At 36.9% G+C, this 14396-nt stretch overlaps 1 protein-coding gene and 1 pseudogene across 1 annotated transcript; one reads left to right on the top strand and one right to left on the bottom strand.

Moving 5' to 3' along the window:
* The first annotated feature begins 239 nt into the window (after positions 1–239).
* The window catches only part of LOC146380052 (myelin-associated glycoprotein-like), a 132283-nt pseudogene continuing 118126 nt past the window's right edge, over positions 240–14396 (top strand).
* Positions 7175–12032, bottom strand: LOC146380109 (sialic acid-binding Ig-like lectin 6). Its single transcript, XM_084939003.1, has 7 exons — positions 11766–12032; positions 11152–11535; positions 9148–9453; positions 8807–9067; positions 8562–8649; positions 8362–8401; positions 7175–7435 (listed from the first exon to the last, which is right to left on the bottom strand). The coding sequence occupies exons 1-7, from the start codon at positions 11836–11838 to the stop codon at positions 7175–7177; spliced, it is 1413 nt and encodes a 470-aa protein (XP_084795129.1). The 5' UTR covers positions 11839–12032.

Genomic DNA, 14396 nt, shown 5'->3' with positions numbered 1-14396 from the left:
TACGTTGTCGTCTCTCCTCTGTAGCAGCCTGATCATTTGGTAAGACTTTGTTTTTTTTTACATATAGTAATTATATAAAATTGTATAATACTCTAAAAAGTAACTGCCTAAATTTACTCCTTAGGTTTAGAAATTTGTGACATGATTTTCTGTTTTAATCTTTTATTTGTGTAATTATGGCTTTTTATATTTTCTTTATACAGGTGATGAGTTTTGTGACAGTCCAGTCTGTGAACATCATGACAGACATCATGTTACTGAGTCTCCTCTTTATTCCAAGTGAGCCGTCTCATTTCAGTCATTTATAGTCTGAAAGATCAGTGAAGATAGATATACTTTACGAAGTAAATCCGTGGCTCTTGGAGTCGATTTTGTCATTATAAATTTTATCTTCATTCAGATTTGCACATTTTAATTTAGCTCTTACCTTTTCCAGGCACTTTGGCTGCTTGTCCTCAAGATTCACACCTGTTCATCACTGCACTAACAGAGATGGAAGCTCTGAGTGGATCTTGTTTACAAATCCCATGTAACTTTAGTGAAACTGGAAAAGAAAAGTTTAACAGTACAAGATCTGTGTTTGGAGTGTGGATTAAAAATCATTCTGATATTTTTGCACATCCAAACAATGAGATCTTCAACAGCAGTGGGACAGTTAACATCTATCCAATGAACATTACAGGAAACCTGAAGGAGAAACACTGCACCACTCTGTTTTCCAATTTAACCACAACTTATACAAACACATACTACTTCAGAATTATGAACTGGCCCTACAGAGCAACAGCTGTTTGTGATCCTCTTAAAATAACAATTAAAGGTGAGAAAGTTTTCTTTCAATTTATTAAGAACATAAATCCTAAACAGCTACAACTTTTGTGTAAACAACACAAATGTGGTCAAATGTGCAAATCAACCTGTTTAATTGATTTGTAATGGAAAATTGTAACTTCATTTCATGAGAAACAAAGACATGGGGGATGAAAAAAAAAACCCAATTCATAATGTGTTCAACAGTGCTCTACACCATAAAAAAAAAAAAAATCCTAAAAAAAAGTAATATTCCGGCAGCTGGGGCGCCAAAATAATACCAGAAAATAACAGAAAATAACTTTCTCATAAAAATACGGTTATTTTCAGTAATGACAATACAGTTTGTTGCCTAATTTTACATGGGATTTTGCCTTTTTCAAGTGCTTTTAAACATTAAATTAAGAACATTTTAATGTGATTAAACAATGAAATTACCTATAAACAAGGTCAATGAATGCGGCAATATGAATAATAATACTGAAATGTACAGTTAACTTAAATAATAATGGATTGCATTCATATAGTGCTTTACAATTCCCCTCTGGCCATCACCAGTAGGTGGTAGGTGAAGTGTCTTGCCCGAGCACACAACGACCGAGAGTCTCTGAGCCGGGGCTCGAACTGGCAACCTTCTGATTACAAGGCGAACTGCCAACTCTTGAGCCACGATCGCCCTAAATGGCAATAATAATAATAATAATTTGATGTAAAAAAAGTTCATAAGAATCATTTTATATATTTTTCCATAGCATTACATTTGAATTTAACAGTTCAATCTTTCAAATAACAGACAAATATTTGTGAAATGATGATACATTTGTGAATGCATTTTAACAATCTAAATATGCATATGTACAGACAAATACATTTAAAAAACAAGAAAATTATGTTTTATTACATTTACAGTGATTTTACGTGAATTTACATTTGATGTGTAAAATCACAGTCTATTGATGTAAATTTAATGATGTTCTAGAAGAACAGTACAAAACTGTAAAATACACAGTAAAATACTTTTATATTACAATTTCTTTTACAGGGTATAGTAAACACAGTTTTTAAAACCTAAAATACAAACTATATTTCACACTGTTAACAAACAGATATATTTACCACATATTATCCAAACCTCACAGAGTTCAATAACCACATTGTTCAGAAGACCTTAAGCTACTTGTGCAAAGCCCCTAAAAATGAACAAGCCTCCAGCAAAACTGCAAGAAAACAGAAAATTAAAAATCCAAAAAATGATGCAAATGAAGAAAAAACTCTTAGTGGCTCCTTCTAGTAAAACTCAAAGCAACAAATTAAATTATCAATTACCACTATTGCCTGTGCTTACAATGAGATACAAAAAGAGCATTGTTCTCTGACAGCGATTGAAAATTATAACATAGTTTGCAATGGTATTTTGTACAATATCTTATTTACTTTTTTACACACCTTTTTTTAGTTCTTCAAACATATTTAGAGAACCACAAAAAACATGTTAAAAATGTATGCAAATACTTTTTGTCCACTACATAGGGTGTATATTTTTTATTATCCAATGGTATCACTCCATCTATTTCTTGACTCTATTTCCTGTGTTATTGGTGTAAAAACATGTTTCATGTGAAACCACAGATTCTCCTTGGAGGCCCAATATTACAATCCCAGGTGATCTGAAGGAGAAGGAGTCTGTCACTATAACCTGCTCAGCTCTCACTCCCTGTCCACACTCCCCTCCTCAACTCACCTGGAATCTCCAACAAGACTCTCACAACAAAATAGAGGAAAACACAGATGGAAGCTTTACAACTAAAATCCAGCAGAACATCACTCTGTCAGACACACATGATGGAAAGAAGATCAACTGCTCTGCCAGATATCCTGTGAACCAAGGAAAAGACAGCAGAGACAGAAGAGACTCTCAGTGTTTCATGTAAGACACTTGGGGGGTTTTGTTTGTTTGTTTGTTATATCCTGTCATTAAAAAAATATTTACAGGACTTCATTTTTTTTCTCTTCAGATGCTCCTAAAAACACCTCAGCATCCATCAGTCCATCAGGTTTGGTGTCAGCGGGCAGCTGGGTGAAGCTGACCTGCTCCAGCAGAGCCAAACCTCCAGTCAGCAACTTCACCTGGTTCAAGAAGAGCAGAGATGGAGCTGTGAAAGTATCTGAAGGAGAGATTTACAGCTTCAATGTAACAGATGGAGGAGTTTATTACTGTGTGGCCACTAATGATCTGGGTAATCAGACATCAGCAGTGATTTGTGTGGCTGTTGCAGGTAACAGCTGTAGCCAAGATCTGTTCTCAAATGAGTTTTTCTTTGTGTCCATGCAAAATTAATTGTTGTTACTTGATCTTTTCTTTAGGTCTCATTTCATCTGGAGTCACACTGTGGCCACTTATTGGTGGAATCATTTGGACTGTTGACCTCTTACTTCTGTAATGTTATTCTGCTTAATGATTTTTGTTTGGTAAGTATCACACTTCAAAGCAGAAAACAGTAAAAAAGTTGCTGACACAAATATGTTACCTGCACATTAAAAATATTTGTTTCCAATCACATTTAATTTTTCTCAAATCTAAATTAAACACAATCCATACTGTACTCAATTTAACTGCCGTTTATTTCTTCCTGGTGATTAAATATAGCTCCTTTGTTTATGATCATGTTTATACAGTTTTTCCATGCTCAGATGCTGTGTGTGCTCTCCTGTGATTTATTTGTATGTTAGATATCTTGGTATAAATGTCTCAGAGTTAACAAAAATGTTGTTCAAATGATGTCCAAATGCAACAAAACCATCCTGAAAGCAATTCTGTAAAGATTAAATGTGGTACTGTGATACTTCATTCATCACACAATAATAAACTAAGTCCAATTTTTGACAAAGTGGGATTTTGCCAAAATGTTAGTGAAAATTAAAGGGTTGCCATTAAAGCATGTTTTATTAAAAAATATTAAATTAAGAACTCTGCCTTATCAAATAGAATAGAATAGAATAACCCTTTATTTTAATTGTATATGTACGATGCAATTATGAAATTAAGCAGTTAATAAGTTGTATTTTGTGTTCTTTACATTTGCAAATGTGAAGTGGCAATACATTACAACAACTGGAATTAATGTAATTATTAAATCTTTTATTCAAATTCTTGGATTTTATTTGCTTGATGTTGTGGAAAGCTTTGCTGACTAAAAAATGCCTAAGACACACGTGTTAAATTTATAAGTGTTTAACTACAAAGTCTGACATTCATCAACATCTTCTTCACTGAACTTTTTTACACTCTGTGAATAAACTCTGTGAAAGAACTTCCTCAGAGTCAAGCTGTCCTACAAATACAAAGAATTCCAGTAATTCCACATATCATCAGGGTCTTTCAGTCAGAATACAAAATAAAACAGCGACCAATGATTCTGCAGTGGGTTTGGGGTTATTTTATTTATTTACTTTGTTCCAGATTATAAATGGTAGGCAGTTTTACTTATTAAAGTAAGACACATATGGACTAACAAGGTGTTACAATATTACATTTTATTTTTCAAATCTCATTAATTCTTATGTGCCACAAAGCAAGACATACAAAATAATTATCCTAAACACTCATTCAACACAGTGAGATGCATTTAACATCGAAGGATTAATGAAAAGTATCAAAAAGCTGCAAATGTGTCAAACACTTGGATAAAAAGTGTAGCAGAGATGTCAACTCATCACCACCTGGTGGTGTGAATCTGCAGTATTTATTTTATTAATGCAGCATGCTGACTTTTTTAAAATGCTGAAGAAAAGGGATTAGAATCATTTAATCCTGGAATTCATGGTAATTCATCCAGCCTTTTATGAAAGCAATCAACAAAACTCACAGAGTGGTGCAGATCATGTATGTTTTAAGTACTTTTCCATTATACAGGGAGTGCAGAATTATTAGGCAAGTTGTATTTTTGAGGAATAATTTTATTATTGAACAACAACCATGTTCTCAATGAACCCAAAAAACTCATTAATATCAAAGCTGAATGTTTTTGGAAGTAGTTTTTAGCTTGTTTTTAGTTTTAGCTATTTTAGGGGGATATCTGTGTGTGCAGGTGACTATTACTGTGCATAATTATTAGGCAACTTAACAAAAAACAAATATATACCCATTTCAATTATTTATTTTTACCAGTGAAACCAATATAACATCTCCACATTCACAAATATACATTTCTGACATTCAAAAACAAAACAAAACAAAACAAATCAGCGACCAATATAGCCACCTTTCTTTGCAAGGACACTCAAAAGCCTGCCATCCATGGATTCTGTCAGTGTTTTGATCTGTTCACCATCAACATTGCGTGCAGCAGCAACCACAGCCTCCCAGACACTGTTCAGAGAGGTGTACTGTTTTCCCTCCTTGTAAATCTCACATTTGATGATGGACCACAGGTTCTCAAAGGGGTTCAGATCAGGTGAACAAGGTGGCCATGTCATTAGTTTTTCTTCTTTTATACCCTTTCTTGCCAGCCACGCTGTGGAGTACTTGGACGCGTGTGATGGAGCATTGTCCTGCATGAAAATCATGTTTTTCTTGAAGGATGCAGACTTCTTCCTGTACCACTGCTTGAAGAAGGTGTCTTCCAGAAACTGGCAGTTAGGACTGGGAGTTGAGCTTGACTCCATCCTCAACCCAAAAAGGCCCCACAAGCTCATCTTTGATGATACCAGCCCAAACCAGTACTCCACCTCCACCTTGCTGGCGTCTGAGTCGGACTGGAGCTCTCTGCCCTTTACCAATCCAGCCACGGGCCCATCCATCTGGCCCATCAAGACTCACTCTCATTTCATCAGTCCATAAAACCTTAGAAAAATCAGTCTTGAGATATTTCTTGGCCCAGTCTTGACGTTTCAGCTTGTGTGTCTTGTTCAGTGGTGGTCGTCTTTCAGCCTTTCTTACCTTGGCCATGTCTCTGAGTATTGCACACCTTGTGCTTTTGGGCACTCCAGTGATGTTGCAGCTCTGAAATATGGCCAAACTGGTGGCAAGTGGCATCTTGGCAGCTGCACGCTTGACTTTTCTCAGTTCATGGGCAGTTATTTTGCGCCTTGGTTTTTCCACACGCTTCTTGCGACCCTGTTGACTATTTTGAATGAAACGCTTGATTGTTCGATGATCACGCTTCAGAAGCTTTGCAATTTTGAGACTGCTGCATCCCTCTGCAAGATATCTCACTATTTTTGACTTTTCTGAGCCCGTCAAGTCCTTCTTTTGACCCATTTTGCCAAAGGAAAGGACGTTGCCTAATAATTATGCACACCTGATATAGGGTGTTGATGTCATTAGACCACACCCCTTCTCATTACAGAGATGCACATCACCTAATATGCTTAATTGGTAGTAGGCTTTCGAGCCTATACAGCTTGGAGTAAGACAACATGCATGAAGAGGATGATGTGGACAAAATACTCATTTGCCTAATAATTCTGCACTCCCTGTATTTTCGACAACAGCATGTTAATCCCACAGCTGAACCATGGGAAAAATCACACTGCTGCTATTGAATCTAATTGTCATGAAGTTTCTGCCTTGTGTAAAGAACTCTGTGAATGCAGATTAGCTGTATTCATTGTTCAAAGTGTGTTTAAGGCTGTTTAGAGCAGGACTGTGGAGACTAAATGTAGGGACGATGACTGGTAAAGGGAGAGAGTTGGCTTATATGATGAAGGCAGATATACTGTGTTTGCAGGACACCAGGTGAAAGCAAGGTCAAGAGCACTGGAGGTGGATTCAAGCTGTTCTACCATGATGTAGATAAGTGAAACAGACTGGGGGTAATGCTGAAGGAAGAGTGCTGGAATACTGTTGTAAAAACAAAGAAAATGTCAGAATCATGAGTTTGAAGATGGAAATCGAAGGTGTGATGTCTTGCTGTTGTCCCCACAGGTTGGATGTCAGTAGAAAAAGAAATTCCCATGACTTATTAGGTGAAGTTAAAAAGGGCTATGAAGAGATTTGGGGTAGGTATGGTCTTAAGAAGAGAAGGAGAAATAGTGGATTTTATGAACAGGACTGAAATAGCTGTGGTTCACATCTACTTCAGGAAGGAGGAGGAACATAAGATGATGAATAAAAGTGGAGGAAGTTGTACACAGGTGGACAGAAGTTGCAATCTGAAAAGAGACAGGAGACAGTGAGGTGGTGTCGGGGGAGAATGTAGGTAGGCAGCATCATTGGGTAGTCTGTAGGAGGACTTTGGAACTCAAGAAGATGGAAGGTAGAGGGGAGGATTAAATGGTGGAAGCTAAAGTAGGGACGAACGTTACCCAGAAATCAGAGTAACAGAGTTTCCTTGCAGTCATTTGGACGAGTTTCTTCTTCTTGTTATTCCACTACAGTTCTCAATTTTTCTTCAGGAAAAAGTTCCTCTTGGCCATGAGCACTCTGTGTTGAGCTGTTTTCTGGCTTGTTGACTTTCACCTGTGCGTACACCGTATCCTGCTGCTCACCTCTGTCCCGCACTGAGTCAGAGGGCACTTCGTATCCCAGCGTAGAGAAATTGATCTCTCCATAATGGATGTTTTCTTCCTCTCCTTCTGTTTTACTTGCTGGCTCTTCATCAACCCAATGTTCAGTTATTTGAATCTGTTGAAATAAAACAGCAGAAGGTTCTATGATTCTGTGAGTTGGGTCTATTCTTATTCATGTTTTTAGACATTTTACATTAACCTTCCTTTTTTCCTTGTTTCAAAAACGGCATTAAAATGTGTTTAACAACAGAAAACCCCTTAGATGTTGGTTTTTCAAATTCAAATGGTATAACAAAAAATGGCAAGATAACATAATCCACACCATCATATGACAACTAGGGCAGCATGGCACCACTAAATGTCACAGAGATGACTCTACAACCCAAAATATATGCAGTTTCCCCTTTTGAGTAAATTGTCCAAACATTTCACCTGGTAATCTCACTACCTATCAGAAAACAAACATGCCATTCTGGAGATGGCAGATATGGATCAATCCATTTAGGAATAAGGCTGTAACATGACAAAACGTGTGACAAGCGAAGCATTGTAAACACATTCCAGATATACTAATGCCCTGCCGTAAGAGAGGTCTGGGATAATTGAGTGAAGTGGCTGCCATAACTCTACAACCCTAGCACTGAAGTAACACCCAACAGGCAGCTGGTTCCATTCAGACATAAATGTTTGTTATGTGTTGCTGTAGAGCAACACATAATATGGCAGCTTTCTTAAGATAATAATGAGTGGTTGCAACTGGATGAATGCAGTCATTCTGCACTGTGAAAAAGGAAAACTCTGATATTCACATATAGGTTTTTTTCATGCAAAATGGTGTTGGCATTTAAAACTAAATGGCTTTATTTTAGATCTTTGGTGATAATGGGACAATTCTGACCCTGAGAGCAACAGCTATATTATAGAATGTGAAGACAACAAAAGGGTTAAATAGTTAGACTGCTCTGATAGAAGTATTACAATAAATACTTATCTGAAGAGTCAGGTAACACTACAGGTAGTGTTGTGTTTCAGTTTTCTTACCTGAGTCTGTTGTTGAGTTTGATGCTTTGACTTCAACCACCTGGAAGACGTCAGAGACAGTTGTATTAACTATATTCTGTTTTAGTTTAAATATATGTTTGAGCAAAGTCAAGTGTGATGGAAAAAACAGTCTTTATTATAAGGTAAAAATAAAATTAACTAACTGACTCATGTGTTTTGCTTAGATAGATGATACTTACCAAACAAAGACAATCAAACAGAGTAAGATTAAGAGTACAATGATTCCAATGATTCCTCCTATACGTGGACACTGGGATGAAACATGACCTACAGAAAACAGCAAGTAAAAACCAAATAAAGCATGATTTAATGTTGACACATTGATCCAGGCTGTTCTTGTTCACAACCTGAAGTTAGATGAAAGAAAAAGAAAAAAAGGAACATTTTGGAGAATATCTAACACATTTATGACTTTAGCCTTTACCTCCAACAGTCACATGAATCTCTGCTGATGTCTGATTACCCAGATCATTAGTGGCCTCACAGTAATAAACTCCTCCATCTGTTACATTGAAGCTGTAAATCTCTCCTCCAGATACTTTCACAGCTCCATCTCTGCTCTTCTTGAACCAGGTGAAGCTGCTGACTGGAGGTTTGGCTCTGCTGGAGCAGGTCAGCTTCACCCAGCTGCCTGCTGACACCAAACCTGATGGACTGATGGATGCTGAGGTGTCTTGAGGACCATCTGGAGAAAAAAAAAGACATATCCAATAAATCATGTTGTCCTATATGATTCAGTTCAACAACAAACTCTGATTGTCTTACATGAAACACTGAGAGTCTCTTCTGTCTCTGCTGTCTTGGTGTCGTTTCCTTGGTTCACAGGATATCTGGCAGAGCAGCTGATCTTCTTTCCATCATGTGTGTCTGACAGAGTGATGTTCTGCTGGATTTTAGTTGTAAAGCTTCCATCTGTATTTTCCTCTATTTTGTTGGGAGAGTCTTGTTGGAGATTCCAGGTGAGTTGAGGAGGGGAGTGTGGACAGGGAGTGAGAGCTGAGCAGGTTATAGTGACAGACTCCTTCTCCTTCAGATCACCTGGGATTGTAATGTTGGGCCTCCAAGGAGAATCTGTGGTTTTACATTAAACACAGTTTGTACACTGATAATACAGTCAAGAAAAAGATAGAAAAACGTGACAACAATGAATAAAAACAATACAAGATGTGACAATTACTGATTACTCCCAGATGTGTGCTCCTCAAACAGCAGCACATCATTCCATGATTTAAAGACCCAGCTGAGAAACAAAGTCATTGACATATTATAGGCTGAAAGGATTACAAAAGCATTTGTGATGCCGCATGAACCACACTGAGAACCATTATCCACAAAATGGAGAAAATCTGGAACAGTGGTGAAGTTTCTTACCAACCTTCCAAAATTACTCAAGAGTGTATTTATGATTCATCCAGGAGTTCACAAAAGACCCCAGAACATCATCCAAAGAACTGCAGGCCTCCCTTTTCTCAGTTAGGGTCAGAGTTCATGATTCAAAAATAAGAATAAGCAACTGGGCAACAAATGGTCTCCATGGGAAAGTTTAAGGAGAAAATAAATAGAGCCAACAGAACACAAAGGCACAACTTACATCTGCCAAAAATACTCTTTCGAGTAACAAGATGAAACTTGAAATTTCCTTTTACAACGGGCATAAAAATAACAAAGCATTTCATCAAGAGAACATTATACCAACAATCAAACATGGTGGTGGTTGTGTGACAGTCTGAGGCTGCTTCAGGATGATTTTCCCTAATTGATGGAACCATGAACTCTGATCTCTACCAGAAAATTCTGAAGAAAATCTCCAGCCAATTGTTTGTGCCCTGAAGCTCACTTGGGTTATGCAGCAGGACAAAGATCCAAAACGCACCAGCAAGAAGAAAAAAAAAAGAACAAACAAACTCAGGCTTACATCCCCCAAAAATGTAATGCTTTGGTCTTGCTTGGAAAATTTTTGGAAAATGTGGTTGTGATGTGTTTTTAAAGAAAGTGCCATTTTTCATACAGGGTCAGATAGGTCTGCCTAAACCCTGGATGTCCCCAAATACATAAAATGACCATTAAAAAGTGAATGTTTGAATTTACTTAGGTTATATTTGTTTAATCGTGAACTTTATTTCATTTCAAACATGCAGAAGTGACAAATACGCAAAACCTATTTAAGTTTTTAATCACTAACAGAAAGGATTTCTCCTTTTGCGTCCCCTCTAAGTGCAGGGAATGTTGGGAAAGAGATGTAAAGATAGATTTGTGTCAGGAAGTTAGTTTGTGTTGATGCAGCAGTAACTTGTGAAGGAGTCACTACTTATTCATTTGAATGATTTCTTCTCTTTGATTTTTAATTTTCAGTTTTCTTGCAGTTTTGCTGAAGTTGTGTTCATTTTTAAGGGCTTTGCACAAGCTGATTAAGATCTTCTGAACAAGCTGGTATTGACCTCAAGGAGGTTTGAGTAATATGTGGTAAATATATCTGTTGACAGTGTGCAGTACAGATTTTTAAAACCTATGTTTACTGCAGAGCACTGTTAAATACTTTTTAAACTTATTTTTGACTGAATCCCAATTTTACTGTTCACAATAAAGAATACAAAATATAATATTATTATAATATTATCATAATATTCTGCATTCCAGTTCACTTTACAGTTGTGGTCAAATAAACAGACTGATATCAGCCTCTTTATTTGACCATAATGCTTTTTGATGTTTAAACTGCTAATGATTGGACTTTATATTCTTAATAAGAATGAAATGAAACTCTCTTACCTTTAATTGTTATTTTAAGAGGATCACAAGAAGCTGTTGCTCGGAACGGCCAGTTCATAATTCTGAAGTAGTATGTGTTTGTATAATTTGTGATTAAATTGGAAAACAGAGTGGTGCAGCTTTTCTCCTTTAGGTTTCCTGTAATATTCATTGGATAGATGTTAACTGTCCCACTGCTGTTGAAAATAACATTGTTTGGATGTGCAAAAATATCAGAATGATTTTTAATCCACACTCCAAACACAGGTCTTGTGCTGTCAAACTTTACTGGTCCAGTTTCACTAAAGTTACATGGGATTTGTAAACATGATCCACTCAGAGCTTCCATCTCTGTTGGTGCAGTGATGAACAGGTTTGAATCCTGAGGACAAGCAGCCAAAGAGTCTGGGAATCCAGAGAGCAAAAAATAAAAGTTGAAAATCTAAATGAAGAGAAAATTCATATTTACAAAACTGACTTTAAGTGTCATGGGTTTGCTTTTTTCTCCTGTTCTTTCTACACCTTCGGCACAAAATGTTTCACTTAACTTACAAATATAAAATGTGTGACTTTGGAAAGTTTCTCTATCTGCACTGATCTGTCAGACTGTAAATGACTGTAATGAGACGGCTCACTTGGAATAAAGAGGAGACTCAGTAACATGATGTCTGTCATGATGTTCACAGACTGGACTGTCAAAAAACTCATCACCTGTATAAAGAAAATACATAATTACACAAATAAAATATCAAACCAGAAATTATCTTTTATAAGGTGTTTGGGTTTTTTGTAACATGCACAATTGCTCAAATTTTAAAACAAATGTCTTACCTAATGATCAGACTGCTACAGACGAGAGACGACAAAGTAAAAGTCAATGTGTCATTTCAGCAGAAACAGAGCGAGTGAAACACTTCTCTGTTTAGATGTTGTAATGTCAAAGCAAACTTTTAGTTTTCTGTCTTCTTTATTCAGTCAATCTGCTTTTTATGATCCCATCATGCACTCTGCTGACACTTCAGACACTGCCACTCCCACCTGCCTGCCTCTACATTCATCTGTGCTGACCCTTCACTCACATGCTAACCTGTTCCTCATTCCTTCATTATGTCCCTTGTACTCAGAGCTGATCATTTCAGTTGTCTTCTTACTTTGTTTTGTCCCATCACTTTTTTCTGTCCTACAATCTGATCTTCATTATTTGTGACTATTGGCTGCTTTGACTTTTTGACCTTGCATTTTTCCCTTAAATAAAGACTCTTAAAATCTTGCATCTCACTCCTGAGACATGCTGTTGGCTCACAATCATTCTGTAACATAAATGTATTTTTTTAACAACTGTTTTTGTAGACAAACGTGTTATGACACAGTATCATGACTTGTATTACCCAAGACTAGCACTGCTTATTTCAAACTTCTGTTGTTTGTGCATTCAAGGCAGTGGTGGGAAATTTTTCATGTGTGTTTCCCACACTCACTGAAATAATAGCTCAGGTGCCAATTTAATCATTTGAGCCCCCAAACCCCCTTTTTGATATGTTTCTTCTCAGTTTGCTGGCTCGATTTACACAGTGCTTTTCTTCTCTTACTGAACATTCTGATCACTTTTAACAACATGTCACACTTTTTGTATACATCCATAGCCTACAGCATTTCACCCAATGGTAGCTGGACATTTATTTCAAGATTTCAAGCTCCCATATGAATAACAAATCCCATAAGAAGATACAAAACATGTTGGCAGGAACATAAAGACTCAAATTTAAAAAACTGAAGTATGTGGAGATTACATTTTGCAGAACTATTTATGTTTTTGTGGAAAAAAGAGTTCCTCCTTCAACTTCTGCTTCTTGTTATAACCACAAGAAATCACCTGAAAACAGTTATTACAGGTGAAGTTAAGACAAAAACTGAACTTAAAAAGTGGCAGGATGTTGTTTGCGTAATTTCACTAAACTGTAAAAGAGACACATTTATAGGTTTCATATTTCTTGTTAATGTAATGCTACTTCACTACAGTTCTTGTATTTTCTTCACCTCAGTGTAGAGTTCTTTGTAGCCTTCACTCGTGTTTACATATCCTGCTCTCCTCTTGGGTCATAGAAAAAACCACTCCAGATTAATAGAGAAACCAATTTATATGGCAGCTTTTGGCTGACATGTAAATCTATTTATCAACCAATAAATGACTGATTAACTAAAAGCAGAAACATTTAAACACATTAGGGAAGTTTGTTATCAGTCAAAGTTTCTGCCACCTGTGTGAGTACAGGCACGCAAATCTCTGTGACAAACCTTTGCAATTTTCTTTCTTCCACACATGATGTCATCTAAATATGATCTCTAGTGATTTAGTCAGCCTTTTATGCACATATATGAACACACGAATCAAACTCAGAGCTCTCTGAAGAGAAGAAAACTACTGAAGTGTAATGTTCATCAGTGATAAAAGTATGGTCTATATTAATCATCAGATACATCATATACAAACCAGTTACATCTATATAAAGGTCTAAACGACATTAAAGTCTAATATCCAAACTAGAGATGGACCGATCCGATATTACATATCGGTATCGGTCCGATACTGACATAAATTACTGGATCGGATATCGGAGAAAAATAAAAAATGTAATCCGATCCATTAAATATCAAAAAAGCACCTCACAAAACTTGCGACACGGCGTAACTCGGCTCATAACCGTAGCACCTCGGAGCAGTGTGTTCACGTGATAGAGCGGCTGTGTGTATTTGTAGCCTCGCTACCAATCCGGCATTTCATCTCCGAGGAAGTTATCCCAGAGAGAAGTAAAGCAAGTGTGTAAGTTCATCTCTTAATGTTTGTAAAGCATTCCCACGTTAAGCTTAACAACCGATATATGGAGTGACCGCCTCTCTCTCTCCCTCTTCTGCTGCTACTTCAATCATGAAACTGATTAATGATCGGCTGATCGGCTTTTCTGTGGCGAGTCCGTCTCTCTTGTTTGTTTATTGCCCACTTTGCACCAGAAAGAGGAAACCAGCGGCTGAACAACAGCAGCACGTTTAACCTTGATAAGCTGTTGTTGGAATTTATTTAATATTACTTTCTACACCAGGATCTTTTTCTACGCAGCTGACGGCTGGTAACTGTGCAGGGGCGGATCTAGCAAAGTTTAGCCAGGGGGGCCGATAGGGCATTAACAGGGAAAAGGGGGCACAAAGACATACTTTTCTTTCTTGTTCTCATTTAAAATGTCTAGCTTTTAATAAATAATTATCCGAAT

The sequence above is a fragment of the Perissodus microlepis genome, chromosome 9 (genome assembly GCF_051167445.1).
Source record: "Perissodus microlepis isolate ML-2025 ecotype Zambia chromosome 9, ASM5116744v1, whole genome shotgun sequence".
NCBI classification, from domain to species: domain Eukaryota; kingdom Metazoa; phylum Chordata; class Actinopteri; order Cichliformes; family Cichlidae; genus Perissodus; species Perissodus microlepis.
This window is presented reverse-complemented; position numbering and strand designations above follow the sequence as displayed.

Coding starts and splice junctions, on each gene's coding strand:
- LOC146380109 (XM_084939003.1), bottom strand. CDS start 11,838: ATGAGTTTTTTGACAGTCCAGTCTGTGAACATCATGACAGACATCATG. Junction 9,068..9,147: donor AGAGACTCTCAGTGTTTCAT/GTAAGACAATCA, acceptor TTTTTTCTCCAG/ATGGTCCTCAAGACACCTCA. Junction 7,436..8,361: donor AAACTCAACAACAGACTCAG/GTAAGAAAACTG, acceptor TTATTTCAACAG/ATTCAAATAACTGAACATTG.